Source organism: Mixophyes fleayi, chromosome 3, assembly GCF_038048845.1.
Source record: "Mixophyes fleayi isolate aMixFle1 chromosome 3, aMixFle1.hap1, whole genome shotgun sequence".
NCBI classification, from domain to species: domain Eukaryota; kingdom Metazoa; phylum Chordata; class Amphibia; order Anura; family Limnodynastidae; genus Mixophyes; species Mixophyes fleayi.
Genome location: NC_134404.1, coordinates 290,372,760 through 290,394,072, shown reverse-complemented (window position 1 = coordinate 290,394,072; position 21,313 = coordinate 290,372,760). Strand labels below are relative to the sequence as shown.

The following is a 21,313-nucleotide window of genomic DNA, read 5'->3' as shown; positions in this document are numbered from 1 at the left end:
CAATTTATACATGTTATAAACTAATTCAAAGTATACAAAGGGGCATATTCAATTTTCTGCGTTACTCGCAAAAGTAACGCGGCTTGCACACTATTACCGTTATTACGGTAATAGTGCGCGTAATTACCGTTAGGGAGCTGCGAGCTGCAATCAGGCTTAGAATTACCGTAATACCGGTAATACTCTTAACGCTGTGTTACTTTTGCGAGTAACGCAGACAATTGAATATGCCCCTTTGTATACTTTGAATTAGTTTATTAGTTTGTATTTAGACATTATGCTGCCCTAGGTACTGTTGAGCTATGGTTCCCTAATGTATGCAGCCAAATGATTGGTGCAGCCCATTTTTGGACCCAAATATGTCACATTGTCATTGCAGCTGTAATGCAAAGCAGTAAAAAAATTAACTAAAATAATGTTTTACTTACCACCCACGCACTGGAGGTCATTTACAAAGCGTAAAACATCCGCTGAGCAATGAAAACTTAGATTTAGACCCACCTTGGGTTGCACAAGGGCGCCTAGACTTACGCTGGGTCTACAGAGCAAAATGGTGGTGTTTGCAGTGTTTTGCACAGGCAGAGGGGAGGAGTTGGGCGGTATAAAGGTATAGCCAGTTAATAGCTGTACCAATATGGCTTGTTTTGAAGAGCAGTGCAGAAATGAGATTACCTTTTTTGGAACCATATCACAGAAATGAGATAACGGGATAGAAATGGCACATTTTTAGGGGTGATACCTGTGTAGAGTGGTGTATGGCCTTTTCCACACACACACACACACACACACACACAGTTGGTACACATATTAAAGACAGTTCCCATATCACATCAATGTCATGATAAATGAGGCAAGATTATTTTATTGAAAGGTGTAATACTAAAGTGGTAGGAGGTTGTGATTTTTGCACAGTGAGTTTTCTGTCTCTAAGCATACGAGCACAGTTTTAGTTTGCAGAGTAGACTCCTGAGAGAGTGGAGAGTAGCTGAGCACCGTGAAGTGTACTGGTGTCGATCACACACTAAAGGGTAAATGTATCAAACTGCAAGATTCCGGCGGGTTTGAAAAGTGGAAAGGTTGCCTATAGAAACCAATCAGATTCTAGCTGTCATTTTGTAGAATGTACTAAATAAATGATAGAGGCAACCTCTCCACTTTTGAAACCCAGCAGAAACTCGGATGCTTGATACATTTACCCCTAAAACTCTGTTTTGTGATTCCGATCGAGAGTACCTTATAATGTCACATTATCAATGTTATAAGCTGCACAGCAATTGATACTTTTTAGCTTCTATATTATTTCACTTACCAAGAGTTCTTACATCCATATAAAACACAAGACACTTGTTTGGCGAATGAAAGATCACAAATTTTATTGAAAATTGAAGTGATGGCAAATAAAAAGCAAAACCAATCTGCCTTCAGCCATATCCATAAACCTGTAAAATTATTGAACTAAAATATTCGGTCACTTTTAGGCTGTGGAGCCCAACTCTATCCCGTATTGACTCACTAGCTGAGGCCCGCTCAACCAGGATGTGCGCTATAACTCCCCGAGGGGTAGTACAATTCATTGAACCTACCTGTTAAGGGAGAGTGCCCAACCCTCAACCGAATGTGTCATTATGGCTGCTGATTGGACTGCTTTCCACCAACTAGACCTTTCTGGAAGAAAAAGTAGAACAAACGAACAAAGCAAGCAGTCTAAAGACAAGCAAAGGGCCTGGGTGGGTGGACAACTTTGCAGAAGGCAAGAGAACGCCAACTGACACAGCCCTTATATACCTTCCCTAGTGTAGCCCCTCCCTTACCCCCTATACCATTGGCTAATAATTCATAACCCATTATGCTAAGTTAACTCTTGCTAAACTTAATTCTTTATCTTCAGTATTTAACAACCTTGGTGTTTGTTACTTTGGGCCAATTCCTGCTGTCTATTATCCGTCCCCTTGTGTCAGTGTTACTGGGTTAGTTTCTGTTTCAGTGTGTCCATGCCGGTTTGTCTGTGTTGGGTTAATGTCAGTGTGAGTGTCAATGGCAGTCTGCCTGTGTAAATGTCAGTTTGCAAGTGTCAATATTTATGTCCGTTAATGTCAGTGTGAATATCAGTCTGCCCGTGTCAGTGTCAAGGCTAGCCTGTCTGGGTCAATGTCTATGTCAGTATGTCTGTGTTAATGTCAGCATCCATATATTTGTCACATTATAAGTGCGTCACACTGTCTTTGTCAGTGTTAGTCCACAGAGGAAAGGAGAAGACCACACAGTACCTTATCATAAATTTACTATTAATAATGGTGATAAAGTATACTAACAATGTCTGAATGATAAAAAGTTTGATAATGATGGTGTCAGGCGCCGTCCCCGCACTACTCCTGGGTGCCAGGGAATGACCGCCTGTCTGCCCTCTCACTCGCGTCCCGCTGCCTAGCAATAGTACACTTCTTCCGGCTATTGGCTTCCCTCCAGCGCGCGCATACGCACTTCAGCCGCATCCCGTTGTTAGGCAGCGGGACGCTCTCTCCGTGGCTCTGTCGGCAGTCAGATGTGCTCTGACCGCCGAAATCCCTCTCCTCCAATCAGGGTCCATTTCCTGATATATAAGGATCCCACTTCCACTGGCACATTGCCAGAGTATTGGTTCACCAGTCTCCAGCATTCCAGAGTCTTTTTTCCCTGTTCCTGTTTATTGCGATTGTTCCTGACCTTCGGCTTGTTCCTTGACTACCCCTTTGTCTTTGTGACTTGATACCTTTTGTCCACTGGTTCCTGAGCTCGGCTTTTATGACCATTCTTCTAGATTCCCCTTTGTACTTCGCCTCGGCCATCCTCTGTACTCTCCATTGCACTGGTGACTACCTGGGAGAACTGCGACCTGCATACGTGACGCAGCCAAGTCCATACCTACTTGCAAGGGTGCCAAGTGAATACCGTGGGTGCGTTAGACTCCGCGCCTCTCAGACTAGTTGCGTCAATACCAGTCAGTGGCTACCTCCGTACTTCAAACGTGACAGATGGGCACTCAGCACTGGCAAATAACTTGTGACTTGGGGAGACAGAATGTGAAGTGAGTTTTAGAGTGAGAGTACAATGGTAAAGTAGCAGTGTGGAATAGTATTATGACAAGCCGTTGCCTGCTGTAATCAGGATCCTTGGTAATGAAGCAGGATCCAGGTGTGGTATAATTACAAAGCCAGGGGCTGAGCAGTACATTGCCGAACCTCGTAGCAAAATTTGGATAGGCATCTGGGGATGCCACTCTAGCCTCCTGGGCCCCAACTTTGCAACATGGCATTTGCAGGAAACATAGCATCATACCAATAACTAGCATATAATTGTTTTAAAATATTATGTGTCCAAACATTTATTCCAGCCTGTTACACAAGTACCTGAGGGAGGAGCTATGCCCCTGAAACAGAGTGCCTCAGTCCCTTCTAAATTAAACACACTACATTAACAGCATAGTGTGTTTATTCATCACCCGTTTCTCACACTTTATTGTACTTTTTAATCCTTAGCCCAGTCTAAGTATGTACACCAGAGCATCAGAATATTATGTGTTTTGTTATTTCATGTTATAAGGTACATTTTGCCCTTGCTATTACCTACAATATTGTATGTATTAGATATATAAAGACAATTATCAAATGTTGTTAAAATAGCAGGACAGCAGAAACTATTTTGCTTGTGTTAGCTAAAGTAATTACCCTTTGTCTCAAATGTCCATTGTTATGAGGTGTGTCTTAGATCTGGGTTGTAATCAGAACGATGTCTGAGTGATTGATAAAATAGCTATCTGGCAGCCCAAGTTAATTATCTAGGTCAACAATTAATCTGAGAGGTAATTAAGTCAGATGCATGTGTCTGGCTGAAATAGCATTGTGAAATGTATTATATATATATATATATATATATATATATATATATATATATATTATATATATATTATATATAAATGTTATTGTATCTCAGACTTAGATTGTGTAACGCTGCAGATGCAGTGTGTCAAATGTCTTAATGTTTCGCAAAAGTGTTAAGTGTCATTCCCTGATGTAATATTGCAACCTTTTGTTAAGTATATCCAGCCAAATAACTAATCATCATCATCACCATTTATTTATATATCGCCACTAATTCCATAGCTCTGTACAGAGAACTCACTCACATCAGTCCCTGCCCCATTGGGGCTTACAGTCTAAATTCCCTAACACACAGACAGACAGACTGGGGTCAATTTGTTAGCAGCCAATTAACCTACAAATATGTTTTTTGAGTGTGGGAGGAAATCGGAGCACCCGAGGAAACCCACAAAAACACAGGGAGAACATACAAACTCCTCACAAATAAGGCCATGGTCGGGAATTGAACTCATGACCCAAGTGCTGTGAGGCAGAAGTGCTAACCACTAAGCCATCTAAAAATGACGCTTTTAAAGCGGCATTCGGCGGACCCACCAACTGTATAATGTAAATCAACACGGGATGGGCCATTGCCGCTTTAAAAGCGCCGTTTTCAGTCTGACCATTAGTAGTGATATGATTTATCACTGTACATATTTGGGAAAGTCGCTGTTTAGATCTGGAGCTGATTTGAACTGCCGGACATACTGCCAGTCTATCATATGGTAAGTGGATATTTTCATCTTGTCGCAGCTAAAGTGATTGTGATTTTTTTGGTCATTGTAAAGTGTGTCGGCATTATAAGTGCCGCTAAAGTGACTACCACCGATTTTTACACTGACATTAAAAGTTGATCTAGGACATGCTCTACCCCAAATATAAATCTGTCCTCACATTTTTAATTTACCTCCCCCTCCAATACAACATGGTTTTGCCAAGGTTCAAAGTTACTCATCTTTTTGGTTTCCTTTCCTTAATGAATCAGGCCCAGTATGTCTAACAGTTAAATAATTTAAGTATCCACTGATAGACCCTTGCTGAAAGAGGGAGGATTGAGAGATTTGACCCTACTCCCTGTGTAAACAGCCAAGAATATAAGTAGTGCAGAATGGGATTCATTCTATCTTGGACAATCCTGGTGTATGCAACACCATCACAAATACTCTGGGCCGGGCATTGCAGTGTCCCCAGAGGAAACCCTAAAAGGACAAGGTCTGTGTGAGCCAGTATCCCAGTGTCACAGGCCGGGTGATCGGCTGTGAACCCAATCCCCGGCAGAATTACCTTCCCCCGCCGGCTGTCCGCTTCATCGAGGGGGCGCTGCCATCTGCGCATGCGCAAACCCGTTCTATCTAAATCCTCTGCTGTTCTCCTGTTGGCCGATCAAATTGGCTCCAAACTTTAAAAGGCACCTCCCCTGGATGTTTGGTGCCTGTTCTTTAATTAAGTTACCTTCCGGTGCTAGACGTAGCTCCTTTCCTGTGTGGTCCCTGCTTGTCTGCAGAGCTGACTCTCTACACTCTATTCCAGTGTGATAACCTACTTGTCCACAAAACTGACTCTCTACACTCCATTCCTGTGTGGTAATTGGCTTGTCCGCAGAGCTGACACTCTACGTTTGTCCGCAGAGTCAACACTCTTTTCGATTCACAACCAACAGTGGTAACCTGCAGGATTCAGGACTAACACTTCCTAGCGTATCTGCCGCCATCCCAGTGGTAACCTGATCGTCTGCATAGCTGACTATCCACTCTACGCCTCCTTGCTTACCATTCCTGCTGATCTCTCAAAGGGGTTTAGCTCGGTACTCCTAGTAGAGGCCGCGACCTGCGAGACAGATGCAGCTAAGGCCACACCGCCTTGCGGTGGTCGCTGGTGAATACCATCTCCTCGTTAGACTCCGGGCCCTACTTGAGTAGCACTAATCTGGGCAAACCTTAGGATTAGAATTCTGAAACCATGACACCCAGGCTTGGCGATATAGCAGCTGTCCAACAAATTGCTAGCAGTAATACTGAGGGAGGATAAGCCTTTTGAAGGATGCTGTACCTTGTGAATGTCTTATTTTGTTGTTGCTGAGAAATTTGGAGAGAGAGAACTTGGACTAATGTTGAGTAGTCATACTCTATCAGTGCCAGAGAGGATCGTTTGACCCGGGGTACTGCTTAGCCAGATCAGGTGCTGAACATCTAGGACTGTTTTGTCATCACTCCACCGGGAAATACTCGCAGATTTTGGGGAATTGGTGAGCATACATCGGTAGGCAGACTGATACCCAATGTCCCATGCAAGACATACAGACACACCAACCGGATCAGAACCCCTGGCACACTGGCCCTCTTGGATTGTTCAATTGTGAACTGTGCAGCCAGGGATTTGTGTCTGGTGGTTTTTACTGACATTGGTGAACTTACTGACACTTGGTTATATTTGGTGAGGGAACACGTTTCTCCTTAGGGAGCACTGTTGTATTTAATCTGTATGAACACATTTGATAAATAAAGAGATCATTATCTCTTTCTTGCCTCCGTACCTATGTTATACATGATCCTAGAGGGTTGGGGATCTAGAGAACTACGGTTCTAACCCTGGCGTCCTCACATAACTCTTTCCAGAAACCAAGTCTAATGGATCCTTGACAATGCACTAGCAGTAAACTGTCATTCAGGAGAACACACAGCACCAGCTGTCTGATGCATTTCTAAGTTGCTTTTCTGGTACTCTGTAGACACGAGACTGGTACCGACAGGTTTCGCCTATAGAAATGATGGAGCCAATGCCAGAGATGTGAGCTACTCAACCAAGACCCATAATTCTGCACTTTAATAGGAACTTGTTTATATTCAGGGTGTGGGAAGGAATGGGATGAGGATTTTTAAATAAATAGTAAGAAATTACCTAAAATGACTGGTTATTCCCTGGAAGTTGACTGATCAGTCACTAAACTATTTGTGTACCTGGACTTACATGTCCACCTCTTGTCTTAATTCAGTTGCACAGTTTGCTCATACAATAATATCATCTAGGAACACATATCACGTTTTGTCTTTTTACATACAACTGCCGAGTTTGCTAACACAATCTGGGAATTCATATTACCATTGTTTCACCCATAACTTTTTCAACATAAAATGAAAACAATACTTAGGGTTCTGAATGTTTTAGGGCCCGGTTTACTCAGTGAATTGAAACAATGAGTAAGGCCCATGGCCGATTTCTGTTATTTTTTCACAATGTCATTCTGCAGAAAGAATAAAGAATATTAACCTTTTTGTTTGTGTCACACAAAATATTACTAAACTCTTCACCTGGCCACGGCCTATTGAAGGTGTGTATTGTGCGATGTACAGGCCTGCAAAATCCAGACTGATAGAGTTATAAGTGAACGATGGACGTGATTCTCCAGGGATGCTCTACAAAATACAAGTTGGACAGAGACCTCTCAAGGCACCATTCCTGTAGCGTTTTATCTGTGTTGTGGATTCTGCAGCCTGGTTCAGGAATGCTGGCTTTGTGATGTCTCTGTGACTCAATGACCTAACTGTCTCTTTCCAACTCTATCCTCACTATGCCTTATCCTCTTTGTTGCTCAATATGTATTAGCTCTAAATCCCTGGTCAGTCCTGCTATTCTGCCCCTCTCTGTACCTTCTCCCAGAAGAGATTTCAACTCTCCTATGAATTTATTCCTAATCTCCTCTTCTCTACTTATAATTCAGACAAATGAACCCCTTACTGTGTTCTACATCTGCTTATTCTATGTATTCTCTTTCTTTCAGGGTGTCATTCCCTCATATTTGTCCCTGAATAATAATTTCTGAAAACCCTTTTGTTTTGCTGACTGCAGCTCTTTCTTTATTATTATTATTATTATTATTATTATTATTATTATTATTTATCTGTCTATTTTCTGTCATTGTTCTCTCTCTTAAGTTTAATTCTCAGCTGTCTCCTATCGTTCCCACAATATGTTATGAAATTGACCTTCTCTCCATTCAGTGTCAGCCCTATATATTAATACACTCCAATCTGTCCCCTGTTTATCAATTATTTTTTTTTCGTCCCCAAAGATTTCAAGCTGGAAGACAGAACAGGGCACCATAATGGGATTAGGTGACCAATAAATGGGTAAAAGAAGGTATGTTTCAGGGATTCATTTTTTTTATTAATGGACTTTGTTGCGATGTGTGTATATTTTTTTTACAAGTGCATTACATGTGCCAGTGGTCCAGTTGCCAAGGCATGCTGGCACTTGTAGTTCTAAAAGTGCCAACAAGCTCTGGCAAACATGGATATGCTGGCACTTGTAGTTCTACAAACACTATTATACCCAAGTAGTTTAGGGCTTCCAGGAATTGCTGGGAGTAGTAGTACACCAGCAAAAAAGTTATTTTAATTAGTCTATACTTATATATTATATTAAAATGCATTTTGCATTGCTAAATTAGGAACAGATACACAATAGTTAGAAAACCCTTAACATTTCGTTGGTGCATCTCCAAACTGGCTGTGTTTTATTTAACTTGTTCTAATTATTATCAATGAATGACCATAATAATGTTCTTAGTTTTAGCTCTAAAGTTTTACATCTAAAACTGTACAATATATGTTGACTCCAGTATATCAGTCATATGTAGCTCACTGGCATTCCAAACATTGTAAAGTAGAGCTTTCTATTATGTGAAATATTCATTGGATGACAGTCTCTCCATTCCTTCTGTGGTGATTCAAACTTTCCATCTAGTATGCCACTGCCTGCCTGGCTCCTATTCCACAGAGCAGAGATCTCTAAATAACTGCATTGTAAACAAAGAGGGGAAATGAACGCTGTTTTGCAAAATGGTTTGTTGAAAGATAATGGAGATGCAACAAAAGAGCATATGTTACTTGGGTACATTCTTTTATTTACTGGTTATATAATTAATAAGGACACAAAGGACTTAATTTACACTGTGCACTGGCTGCCGTTTGCAAGACATGTTGGTTTTGAATGTTTGATTGGTTTTGAATGTTTGAGCTTTAATGATTAGCCAAGAGCACGTCAAGGTGGACAACTATTCTCCATACACAGGAGACATCTCCACAAGCTAGAAGCGCACCTAGGTGGGTGGAAAGGCTAAAAATCTCAAGAGACACACTGGCCAAAAGTGCACTCTTCTCATCAAAATCCAGCCTCCTACCACTTTAAATCTACCTCTTCCATGTTAAGCTTGGCATGGCACTTTTGTGTGTTTAAAGCTTTGTTTTACATTAGGCAAAGTCCAACTAGAAATGTACTTAGCCTCCAAAATGGAAATGGATGGCACCAAACCTGTTTTGTTAAAATCATGAGACCCGACCTCAGCTAGCTCAGAGCTGGTGCAAAATTCAAATAGTTTGTGGAGTGGAAATGGCAGTGAATCCCTCTGCACTGCAAGGAACATCACTAAAATGTGCACTTTCCACCCATTTATCTTATTTCAATAATTTTGCTTTACAAAATGTTCATTTTTGCACTGCTCCGCTAAACTAGGTGCACCAATATGCCTACTCTGTAACTTGCAAGGAATACTACTCCCCCCCCAATGCACACATCTGCCCTTCCACAAATACAATCTCCAGATAGTCTAATTGATAGTCAAAGATGATGACAATATAGAACCAATTCTTTCTACTACTGACAATCCTGTTTATTTACAGTAAATTCCCTGTGCATTTTACATGACATGATGAGGCTGTGCAGGGTTTGAGGGGAAAAGTAAAACAGATGTGAGACTTTAGCAGGTAGAAGAATTTTAAATTAGAATGGATCGGTGACAGTCACTATAGCGACTCTCTAAACCCCAACATGATTACACCAAAGAGCTCATTGCCGACAGAGTGCTTGAAACAGAGACTTGAAGAAATTGCGACCACTGAAGATCCAGGCACACTCCGATGATGTCACAGTGAAGGGACACACTATCATGCGTGCTGTTAAGGTAGTCATTTAAGAAGGCACCACCTGTACAAGCTTGTTTACAAAGCCTTGTACATTCTACAGTAGTCCCCTCCTTAAATTAGTACCTTAACAGCGCGCATGATAGTGTGGCCCTTCATTAAGTCTCCGTTTCAAGCAGTCTGTCTTACCAATCTGTCGGCAATGAGCTCATTATATAGTACTCAACCCATAATGGCTTTTATCCAAGGAGGGAAGAAGGTACATGGAACATAATTGAGAATAAATATAACTGGCATTAACTCATGAACTCACAAACTAGCTGCTTCCACTGTTTGTAGGTGATAGGCGCATTGTACAGTAAGAAGTATTGTTGAGTGTTAATCCTAAAAGAACCTTTCTGTATTTTTTGACAAAATGTTAATTAAAAGCTTGAAAAGTGATGTGCATTCATTGGATAAATAACGGTACACTAAGTAAAGGGTTGATCTGTGAATTGTTTTCAAAATGTGCTTTGGAAATCTTGGACACACTATTAAAGAATGTTTATTATTTCACTGTGAGGGTTTTATAGCACACAAAAAATTACTAATGACTTGGTAGCATTCTGACTTTACATTGCTAGTTTCATAATGTGATAAAATATTTTATATATAGTGTACAGTGGCTTCTTAATATTCACTATTAGTTGCCACATTTACTTGAAGTACACTATATGAACTGTATAGGGACTGTAGTGACATTGTATTCAAATACATATACTTTAATATGAAGTTGGTCCCCCTTTTGCAGTGATAACAGCTTGCACTCTTCTTGGAAGGCTTTCCACAAGATGTTGGAGTGTTTCTGTGGGAATTTGTGCCAATTCATTCTGTAGAGCATTCATGAGGTCAGGCACTGATGTTTGACGAGAAGGCCTGGCTCGCAATCTCCATTCCAGTTCATCCCTAAGGTGCTCGGCGGGGTTGAGGTCAGGGCTCTGTGCGAGCAAGTCAAGTTCTTCTGAATTTGTCATACCATGTTTTTGTAGTCCTTGATTTGTGCATTGGGGCACAGTCATGTTGGAATAGAAAAGGGTCTTCCTCAAACTGTTGCCACAAAGTTGGAAGCATAGCATTGTCCAAAATGACTTGGTATGCTAAAGCATTAAGATTGCCCTTCACTGGAGATAAGGGGCCTAACCCAAACTCTAAAACCAGCCCCATACCATTATCGCTCCTCCACCAAACTTCATAATTGGCATAATGTAGTCAGGCAAGTAACTTTCTCCCGGCATCTGCCAAACCCAGATTTACCCATCTGACTGCCAAACAGAGAAGCGTGCTCCACAGTCCAGTGTCCGTGTGCATTACACCACTCCATCTGACGCTTGGCATTGGTCTTGGTGATGTGAGGCTTGCATGCAGCTGCTTGGTCATGGAAACCCATTCAATTAAGCTTCCACCGCACAGTTTTTGTACTTACATAAATGCCCGTGGAAGTTCAAAACTCTTCAGCTATGGAATCAGCACAGCATTGGTGACTTTTATGCACCATGCGTCTTAGCAGTCATTGACCCCAATCTTTGATTTTACGTGGTCTTCCACTTTGTGGCTGAGTTGCTATTGTTCCTAAACGCTTCCACTTTCTAATAATATCACTTACAGTTGATCGTGCAATATCCAGCATGGATATCATTTCAGAAACCATTTTATTGCAAAGGTGGCATCCTATCACAGTACCACGCTTGAAGTCACTGAGCTCTTCAGAATGAACCATTTTGTAGTGCAAATGTTTGCAAATGGAGATTGCATGACTAGGTGCTTGATTTTATACACCTCTGGCAATGGTTCTGATTGGAACACCTCAATTCAATAATTAAAGAGCTGTGGCCAAATACTTTTGCCCACATAGTGTACTGTTTGTTCACTTAATTGTTTTCCTCACAAGAAGAAGGGAATCCTACTCTGTTGGCATTATTTCATCTCCATTCCTGTATCGTTATCTTCACAATATAGAATAAACATCATATCATTATTAGCTGTGCACAAGGAAAAGGGGCCTTACCTGTTTCCAAAACCAGATCTCTTTTGTTCTCTGTCCCCAAAAAAGAGAACTGTGGTTCTTGAAATGCATTGGGCTCTTTTTGCCTATTGTCAATGTTTTATCATTGTTTATTAGTCCCTCTCCATCAGTGCCACTAAATATCTATAACCCACCACACTCGACAAGTGAGTATCTGTGCCAAGAGAACAGAGCCATTTTCTAGCTGGGACCTGGGAGGGAAGAGCTAGCCCCAGGTCCACGGCAAATGGAAGGGGTTGGGGTGCGGAAGTTGCCTGAGGCACCAGGGGGCATCCTGGAAAGCATACTAGCGGCAGGAAACAGCCCAATAGAAATAGTCCCACCTCTTAAACCACCCCTGTTAGGGGGACAGTGCACCCAGCAGTAAGAGCCCAGTGAGGGCAAGTAAATAGCCGCAAAGTTAATGGTTTAATGAGGGCATTGAAGAATCCCAGAGAGAGGGGAGTTGTCAGAGGGGGATTGTCACCTTTAGGAGTACCCCCAGGAGATGCACCAGTACAGGGGTGCAGCCCTACATAAGTGACCCCTGGATGACTGGACAAGAGGGGAAGAGTCCTCCACTACAAAGGCCAGCAGAAAGGTAGAGCCTTTGGATGAGAAGCTGCTGGAGATGTGTGCCTGAAAGATAAAGGCATGAATGGATAGCAGCCAGGGACCATGGATAGAGGTGAGTGCAGCTGCCAAAGAAAAACATTTGTGTGATAGCAGTGAGTAGAGAGCCCCGGAAAATAGTCCCGAGGAGTGTCAGCACCTGGGGGACAGAGTTCATGGCCAGATGCCCTGTGAGAGTTATGAGTCCCTAAGCAGGAAACAGAGTGTCATGTGTAGCCATGTGGTTGGACCCTGCAGTCAGGCGAGTACTGTGAGTCATTGTGTGACTACTACTATGTGATGGAGAAGTTTTTGACAACTGGGATGTGTGACAAGTATAAAATAATTTGGAAGTCTTCCCCCAAATAATTAAACGCAGCTTCGGCAGATGGATGAAGGGAGGTCCCTGGATAGTGGGGAATCACTCCACACTGTAGCAGCAGGATCCCCTTTGGAAAGTACCCCCATACCTTGAGGGGGGGTCGCTCATTTGCGGCAACATGATTAAAAGTTGGAAAAGAGAGTCCCTGATGGAAGGGATGATGTGCAGGAGCGTAGTGCAAGAACTTCTGGACCATGACTACTGTTTGACTGTGAAAATGATTGGCTCTGCTGATGCTGTGTAATGACTGTTCCTTCAACATTGGGTGCGTGAACTGTCAGAAATATTTTATTGCTGCAAAGTGTATGCGGGAGGAATTGAAGTGGTCTTATACCCTTTACCTGCAACCATTATGCTCTTTTGTGCTGGAGGAGCAGAGGAGTTCATTAAAGTTTTATTCTCTTTTGAATTGAGATGGCCTGGTGCCCAATATTTAATTTGCACTGCACCACACCACTGCACTAGAGTCTGCCCATATGTGACTGTGTTAAACACCCGTGTATGCGGGGGGTCCTCTGGAATTGGTTGCCCGTACCCACCAGCTGGCCGATGCAGAAAGTGCTTTGGCCACCAGAACGACCTTTCACACTAATACCACTGTACACTGTACCATCTGTCTACTGGCTTGAGGTTTCCACCATTTATACTGGACTGCATCTCCATTGTATGTAATCAAGAGCCACCATCTGGCCTTCACACTGATAAATGTATCAAATGCTGGAAATGATAAATCAGTTTAGTATAGATGCTACATTTATCACTATAGACAAATAGTGACCTAATCCCTGTATCCACTTAGTTTAATTTGCTGCTGCATCTTCTCTATTGCCCCCTAGCAATGTAAAATGTAACAAGGAAGTGACCACACTGACACCGGTCAGTGAAGCCCTAACTAGTTTTGTGCCTGCAATGTCACTTCTACTACTTTGAAGACCTGTAACTGATCTGCCGAACCATTTTCAGTCTTGAAAATCATTTGCTACCAACGCTAATAAAGATACAGTTTCAATATAAGAAGATTAGATTATAGAGTAGTACTCATTTGAAGCTAAGTGGGAGCAGGAGATGGCAGTCACCACCACCCATGGCTAAACTTTGTCAAACCTATCCAAAGCTATGTAGCCAAATTAAGAAACACATTTTTAAACTGTATTATAGGTGGTACTGTGTCCCCTCATGTATCCCATCCCTCCTGTCTACTCCCCATCATCATCGGATCTATGCTGGTGACAGTGTTCTCTGATTGGTACTTTTACTCACACCTGGTGGACTATCTTAAATTAGTGAAATTCTGGGAAGACAAAGATTTAATACAGGCTCTTACCGACATTAGCATCCCTCTCGCATGGAATCCTTTCTTTTACCAACGCTGACTCCAATAGCCCATTAGTACCTTAACAAACTAATTCAACACATATACAGTGCTGCTTCTTGCCAAATTACTAACACAATGACGTTAACAGCATGATCAGAGGCTTCCTCTGCATGGCGTGACTGCGATCACTTTGTTGTTGTGACTGGTATCACTGCCCTTTTTGGGCCCCCTATCCGCAGCTATGTGTTAGTGTGAGTGTGTGTTAGTAGTTTATTAATAGTGTGAAGTCTGTATAAAATGTATTTAACCATGGATACTCAAAATATAAACATTTATGTTCATTTTGATTAATTACTGTTTTCAACAGACTACTTGAAGATTTGATACAATCTTGGAGTTAAGGTCACTTAAGATTTGGTACTGTATCTTCTATATACATTTGAATATATATTTTTCTTATGCTTCCGGCTTCATAGTTATATCAGAATTATTGTTTGCAGGTCTATATTATGTTTTTATATTAAATAGCACCTTTGTTTTACCTATGTATATTAATTTATCTGTGTATTCAATAATAATAATAATAATAATAATAATAATAATAATAATAATAATGTTTAATTATATTTATCTTGTTCAGAATAATGAAATGATTCTTGTTTTGTCTGACCCCTTCTTCTTGCTGCTTTGATACTGAAATGTAACTGGTATACATATGGCTTCAAACAGATCCCAGCACTTGTGATCAGACAAGTATTTACTATATTTAGAAAGACAGGAGTAGTTTTCTGTGTCTGCCCCATTTGGCTAGGTGGAAAACCCCAGCCACTGGCAGAAGTCTAGGCAGGAAAGCAGCTTGAAATACATAACTCTCGCCCCCAGATTCCCAATGCTAGATCTGCCATATATGGAATACAGACTAAAAATATATTTTTCAAAGAGCCAAGGAAACAAAGCAAAAACAACAACACACCAGTAAGTAAAGGATTTTATTGAAATAATGGCGTTCTCCTTGACCTCTTCAACTGATAACAAACCGCTATGGTGTATTTGACATATGTTGTAAAAAATATTGTAGGGACATTAAAAACCATATTTAAATCTACTGTAATCGGGAAAACTTAACTTTAAACCGCTGGATACCCTAAAATAAAAGAGATCTTCACCATAATTATATACCCTACATTTCTCCCTAACACTAATATAGCATAATACTGGGGAGATGCCCACCCACCTGCGTACCTCCCAGCATTTTAAACAGTAAAACTGAGACAAAATAAGCCCTGCCCATGATCCACCTAGATGCACCCAAATTCTCTTGAATCCCTGCCCACATTCTGAAAGGCATTTCTGGGTCTGAGATCTAGGACAGCTCTGCCAAATAAAGACAACTGTGAGTTATGCACTTGCTATAATGGCTGGTGCTACCCTACACAATTGATACATTGCCATGTTATGTTAATTGCAGATGATTGGGCGGCTTCTCTTGATGGCAGTTTGAGAATTTTCCTAGGTTTGTGTCATTACAGAAGACGTGACTACCGTGGCTCATGGTAGTCAGCAGTACTATATTCCGTTGTATGAGCTACATTGTTACTTACAGAATTTTAATGAAATGAGTGTAATGCCTCTTTGTGGAATCCAGTCACTGAAGCATAGTGCTGTACTGGAATAAATCAAGCTGTACATTAGATTAGATGATGCTCATGTTAATGCCATGTGATAGCCCTTGCTACCGGAGAGTATTTATTTTATTAAGCGCAGCTGCAGAACTTTAAATTGACATTGAATAAATAAATGTGAACTTTATAAGTCTGACTCTCAAATAATGATCTGTTTCTACAAATTTCCTTCACCATGAAATAGTCGAGAAATACTGTGATTTTTGTGTACTTCAGTTACGCTCTGTAATGATTTGCTTCTTTGATGTATAATAAATCTGTCGCATAAGTTAAAGGTACGTGTTCTAAGCACGGCTCTGCTACTTTTTATAAATTACATTTTGTTCTTAAGGGAGACATGGAAAAAGTCATTTAGTTCCAATATTAACAGTTATCTCTGATTTATTATGCATTCTGTTGTGCCTTGTGTTTGTGGTATGACTCCAGTATTTCTTCAATGATGCTTGGATCCTCCAATGTTGTTATATCTCCTAGATCTTCTGTGTTGCCCATGGCGATTTTCCTCAGCAATCGCCTCATTATTTTCCCAGAGCGTGTTTTGGGAAGACGCTTTACCATCTAATAGATATAGAGACCACATTACATGTCTATGGTGATAATATGTAATGATATCATATTTCAGATGAAAGTATTTCATCACATCACATATACCATATATGAAATACAACTATTTAATTCTGAGAAATATAAAATCAGGCTCCTCTGTATCATCATTGTGTTTTCTAACAATCTTTTTATTATGCATTGTTCAATATAAAACAAGAAATTCTCCTGTACAACAGTATTATTGAGTACCTAGTGACTGGAAGTGGCTACATTAATCATAAGAAATAATCTAAGTTATTGAACATGAACACTGTGTTGATACAAATGATACATATATTAGGCATCACTATCTTTCATTAATTTAGGAATAACTGACAGTATGACTTATAAAACAAGAACAAAACCAACAGTTCTAAACTAAGTTCCACTGGTACCAATCATGTGCATGAAACTGAAAAACCCCAAGTGCTGTTTTACCAAATGGTCATTACCCATAGGTAGAAGAATGAAGGGGGGCTAGGGGGGAAATGACTTACATTTGAAGAACAGCTCCTCTACCTATCACCTCTCTTCAGCTATTGGATCTTCTCTTTGTTTATAGAGTAATCTAAGGATTCAAATAATTTAATGATGCCAGTTTGAATATTATTTTCTAAGATTTCTATGTATGGTCCCCATTTAATGCACAATTTAGATACCACTTTTCCAATATCTGAGAGTGTTGCCTTTCTATACAAATAGCAATCTCTAGTAGATTATTATTATTATTATTATTAATTTTTATTTATAGGGCGCCACAAAGTATCCGTAGCGCCGTACAAGGACAAACAATGGCACAGTACAAGGTGAAACAGCACAGTACAAGTAACAGTAAGCACTATAACTCTGGGGGCTCAGGCACAGCATGAAAGAGAGGGAGGGAGGGGAAAAGTGAGTATAGGCAGGTAACTATGGCCCAAGAGGGTGGGCACGGATGACAGGTTGAGAGTCACTGAGGGGAGCGGAGAGAGGCGAGAGGAGACAGAGGGCAGAAGGACTGAGAGGAGGTGAGCTGAGTAGCTGGAGAGCGCAGTTAAAGTGATGGAAACAGAAGGTAGGAGAGCCCTGCTCAAAGGAGCGAACAATCTAAAGGGAGGGGAAGACAGACAGACACATGGATGAGACGGAGAGACGGGAGAAACCGAGACGGAGTCGAGGAAGGGGGAGAAGGGAAGAAGGGATGAGAAAGAGATTAGCTGTTATCTCACTTAGAAATGGGGCTATCGGGGATTACCATTTTCCTAATAATGTTTTTTTTGGCAACATGTAAAAATTATAACCAATATTAGTTTAATGTCTCTGGGGTGTCCAGTTTGCAAAATTACAGCAAAACATGTGTTTTGGATCTTTATGTGGCTTAAGCCTGAACAATGTGTTTATAAATGTCAACAGTTTGTTCCAAGACCTACTAATCTTCCTACATTTCCAAAAACTAAAAAGGTAGCATTTTCCCATTCAAGCATGTACTTGCTTCACTTGCAAAAAGTTTTCTCTGAGCTTGTAGACTCTGTTGTTTTAACATGTACAACTTGTAGCTTCACTTTTTTTTTTTTAACATAAAGTTTTTATTGAGTTTTAACAGGAAAACAGACAAAGCGGTAATTACCAAATACACCACATAGTGTAGAATTGAATGCTCTCACAATACTGCCCACAAACAAACAATCAAAAAATAATAAAAAAAAACACTTCACATTGGCGTATATTTAAGACGTAGACATCTGGAAGGAGGGGGGGGGACAGACAAGGGGGGAAGTGTTGGAGACAAACTAGTCAATAAATAAAAGTACCAGTAGGAGATGATTTTATGAGCAGCAAACAAACGCCCTCTAAAAACGTTTAACATACTATAGTAGGGGTTAGGCATTTGACCCAGAACTGTATTTTGTAAAGTACTCGTACCACGTGAACCATCTAATCAATGGTGAAGAGGCTGCTGTATCATAATTAAAACCAATAGTTTCCATCTCGTAACTGTGTTGAATTTTGTTAATAATTTTAGTAAGAGGTGGGATCATAGGGGATTTCCAATTCTGAGCTATTGCAGCTCTAGCTGCGATGAGTATATGCCCTGTAACATAGTGCTTGTGACTCTGAAGCTGAGGAGGGTAGAAGTGTAACAGTGCAATAGCCGAGGATGGAGGTAAATTAACCTTTGTAACCTGAGTGATTAACTGACATATTTCAGTCCACAGTGGTTGAAGCTTAGGAAAGTTCCAAAAGATATGTATAAGTGTTCCAATCTCCCCACAGTTCCTCCAGCAATATTTAGTCTCTGAGGGCCAGATTTTATGGAGCTTTTCTGGAGTAAGATATACCCTATGGACCAATTTAATCAACATTTCTGACTGGTTAATACATTTTGACATCCTGTATATGTTCCGATAAGCTTTCTCAATTGATATAGTAATGTCCAGGTCCTTTTCCCAGACGGCCTGTATTGGAAGATCTCGATTATCATTTGGGGTTAGCAAAAGCCTATATCAGGTGGAGATACCTCCTGCGTTAGAAGTAGGGGAGAGATATAACATAATACCGGGTGGAGCCGGTCTCAGAACAGGTTGAAATGCAGGCCAGGATTGTATCCAGTGTCGGATTTGGAGATACTTATAAAAATCCCGTACTGGAATATCATACTTGTCCTGAATCTGGGAGAAAGAGAATAGTGACCCTCCCTCCATAAGATCCTGTATCCGCCTAACTCCCTGGGCGTAGCTTCACTTTTTTATCACTTTGTTAAAGTACTTCAATAATATTTCCAGGTTCACTAAATTGGAGATGTCTTTTTGCCATATCTCACAGCTTTTTGTCAAAGTTTCTTATTATCTAATTGTTGCAGGTCTTTGTAAAGATATTTAGAAAATGTAATAAATTCTAAAAATTTGAGAGGTTGGGGGTTTACTCTATGTCACTGTCATTACATTGCGTCAGAATTGTAGGTACTTATGGAACTGTGTTTTACTCAAAGTATATTTTCCTTTTAAATGCCGCAATGCATAAATAGTTCCTCCCAGATCTGTCTTTTCATTGTTAAGTACATACAATGGTAGCAGCACAATGTGAGAAGAATAAATTATGCTGCACACTGTCTCCCATCAACTGATGTCCCTTTCCCATTACTCCCTACAAAGTAGGAATGAGCCATGAACAAGGAAAATGATGAGTAGGGAAGGGATGAAACATTTTGAGTGTGGAAAAGTTAGGAGGAAAAATAAGGGGATTGGGATTAGGATGTAATACAATATTAAGGGAAAGGAGAATATAGGACATTTGGACATAACAACTGAATAGGAAAAAGTGTAGGAGAGAAAATGGATAGATGAGGAAACAGGTTAAAGGGATAGATAAAAGAATAAAGATAGAACTGTGCAGTGGGAGAAAAAAATGAACAAGATGTAAAAGTAACTGGGACTTAACTCTGAGCAAATTTGTACGTCATTCATTCATTATAGCGCATGAAAATAGAGAGAGGGTAACTATTTATGTCTCACAAAACCTCTACTTACCAGGATATGGTCAGGAACAGCATATTTTGCAATCTTTGTGGCTACAATAGTTTTCAATTCCTCTTCTATTGTTTGTTCTGGGACTTTACTGTCTTCTTTTAATACAACAAAAGCAAATGCAGCTGGAAGACGAAAACAATGGACAGAAAATGTACTTTATTGAGAAGATAATAAACATCAGTGCATACAGTATAATGCCAGTACCTTAAAATAATGTGCAGCCCCCATCCCTTTATTCACACTTGATAATCTCACAGTTTGAGTTTTAATTTTTTAGATCAGAATTTTATTTCTAAGTTGCACATTCGTCTAGACAGAGCCCCTCTAAAAATGAAAGATAATAGTAAACCATAAAACAATAATTTCTTCTTGCAGTTGTTCAAGCTGGGTCAGGTTTGTTGGGAGCAGGGATGGACAGGATGTTTGTGGTCTTGCCATGGATTTTCAATGGGATTAGGGTCAGGACTCTGACTGGGCCACTTAAGGATATCTATTCTTTATTTTAAGATACTCAAGTGTTGCTATTGCAGTGTGCTATAGATCATTGTCCTGTTGAAAGGCTTCCTCCACAGTTTGAGCATTTTGGCAGAGGGTAGCAGATTTTTACCCAAGCATTTGTCTGTAATGTGCGCCATTCATCTTCCCAACACTGCTATAAATGATCCCAATAACATGATGCAATCACCGCTGTACTGCACAGTGTGGACATATTTACATGACTAGTGTACCAAGTTTGATTTGTTCCTTAAACACCTCTTTGCTTTCAGGCCAAAACATTCCACTTTAGTCTCTTTACACCACAAGGCTTCTCTGTAGCACCTTCTAGATTGTGTTTGGCAATGTCTTTGCAGGGAGGACATGAGTTTTTCTATCCATGACTTCTTCCTTCTGACCTTTCCATAAAGGCTCTTTTTGTGGAATCTTACATTAGATTGCACCACAGGCACAGTACTACTTCTGTAGCTTGTTTAATATCTGTCAGCCTTGCAGCAACTTCTATGATTGGTTCCACAGCTAAGTTTAGGGGGCTTGATCTAGGCAGTGCGGTTGTAGGGTCATACTTGGATACTACAATGGATTATACTGAGTTGTGAAGGATGCACTTTGCAGTCAGGGGCCTCAATGAACATATCCATACCCCCGCACATACTCAACAAAGAGTAGAGCGAAGACCTCAGAAGTGTGGACCAGTACTCTGTGACCCCCTCATGTTGGGTAAAAAACTTTTGGGCATAGACAGCTGAGGGCTTAAAGTGTTACACTTTGTACTGGTCTTGTACTGTTGCCGAGATTTGTGCCTGTCTATAATCTTTTAATTTTATAATTTACATTTTCTTTTACTTGCTCTCCCTCTGCTTCTTGGCCTTCATTAGATA

At 40.6% G+C, this 21,313-nt stretch overlaps 1 protein-coding gene across 1 annotated transcript in view; it reads right to left on the bottom strand.

Moving 5' to 3' along the window:
• Positions 1 to 15,140: 15,140 nt before the first annotated feature.
• Positions 15,141 to 21,313, bottom strand: part of ACSS1 (acyl-CoA synthetase short chain family member 1) — a 113,526-nt gene continuing 107,353 nt past the window's right edge. The window contains exons 13-14 of the mRNA XM_075203782.1: positions 19,938 to 20,059; positions 15,141 to 16,404 (exon numbers count right to left, since the gene is read on the bottom strand). Coding sequence (XP_075059883.1) covers positions 16,231 to 16,404; positions 19,938 to 20,059 — 296 coding nt within the window. The 3' untranslated portion in view covers positions 15,141 to 16,230. The remainder of the gene's footprint in view (positions 16,405 to 19,937; positions 20,060 to 21,313) is intronic.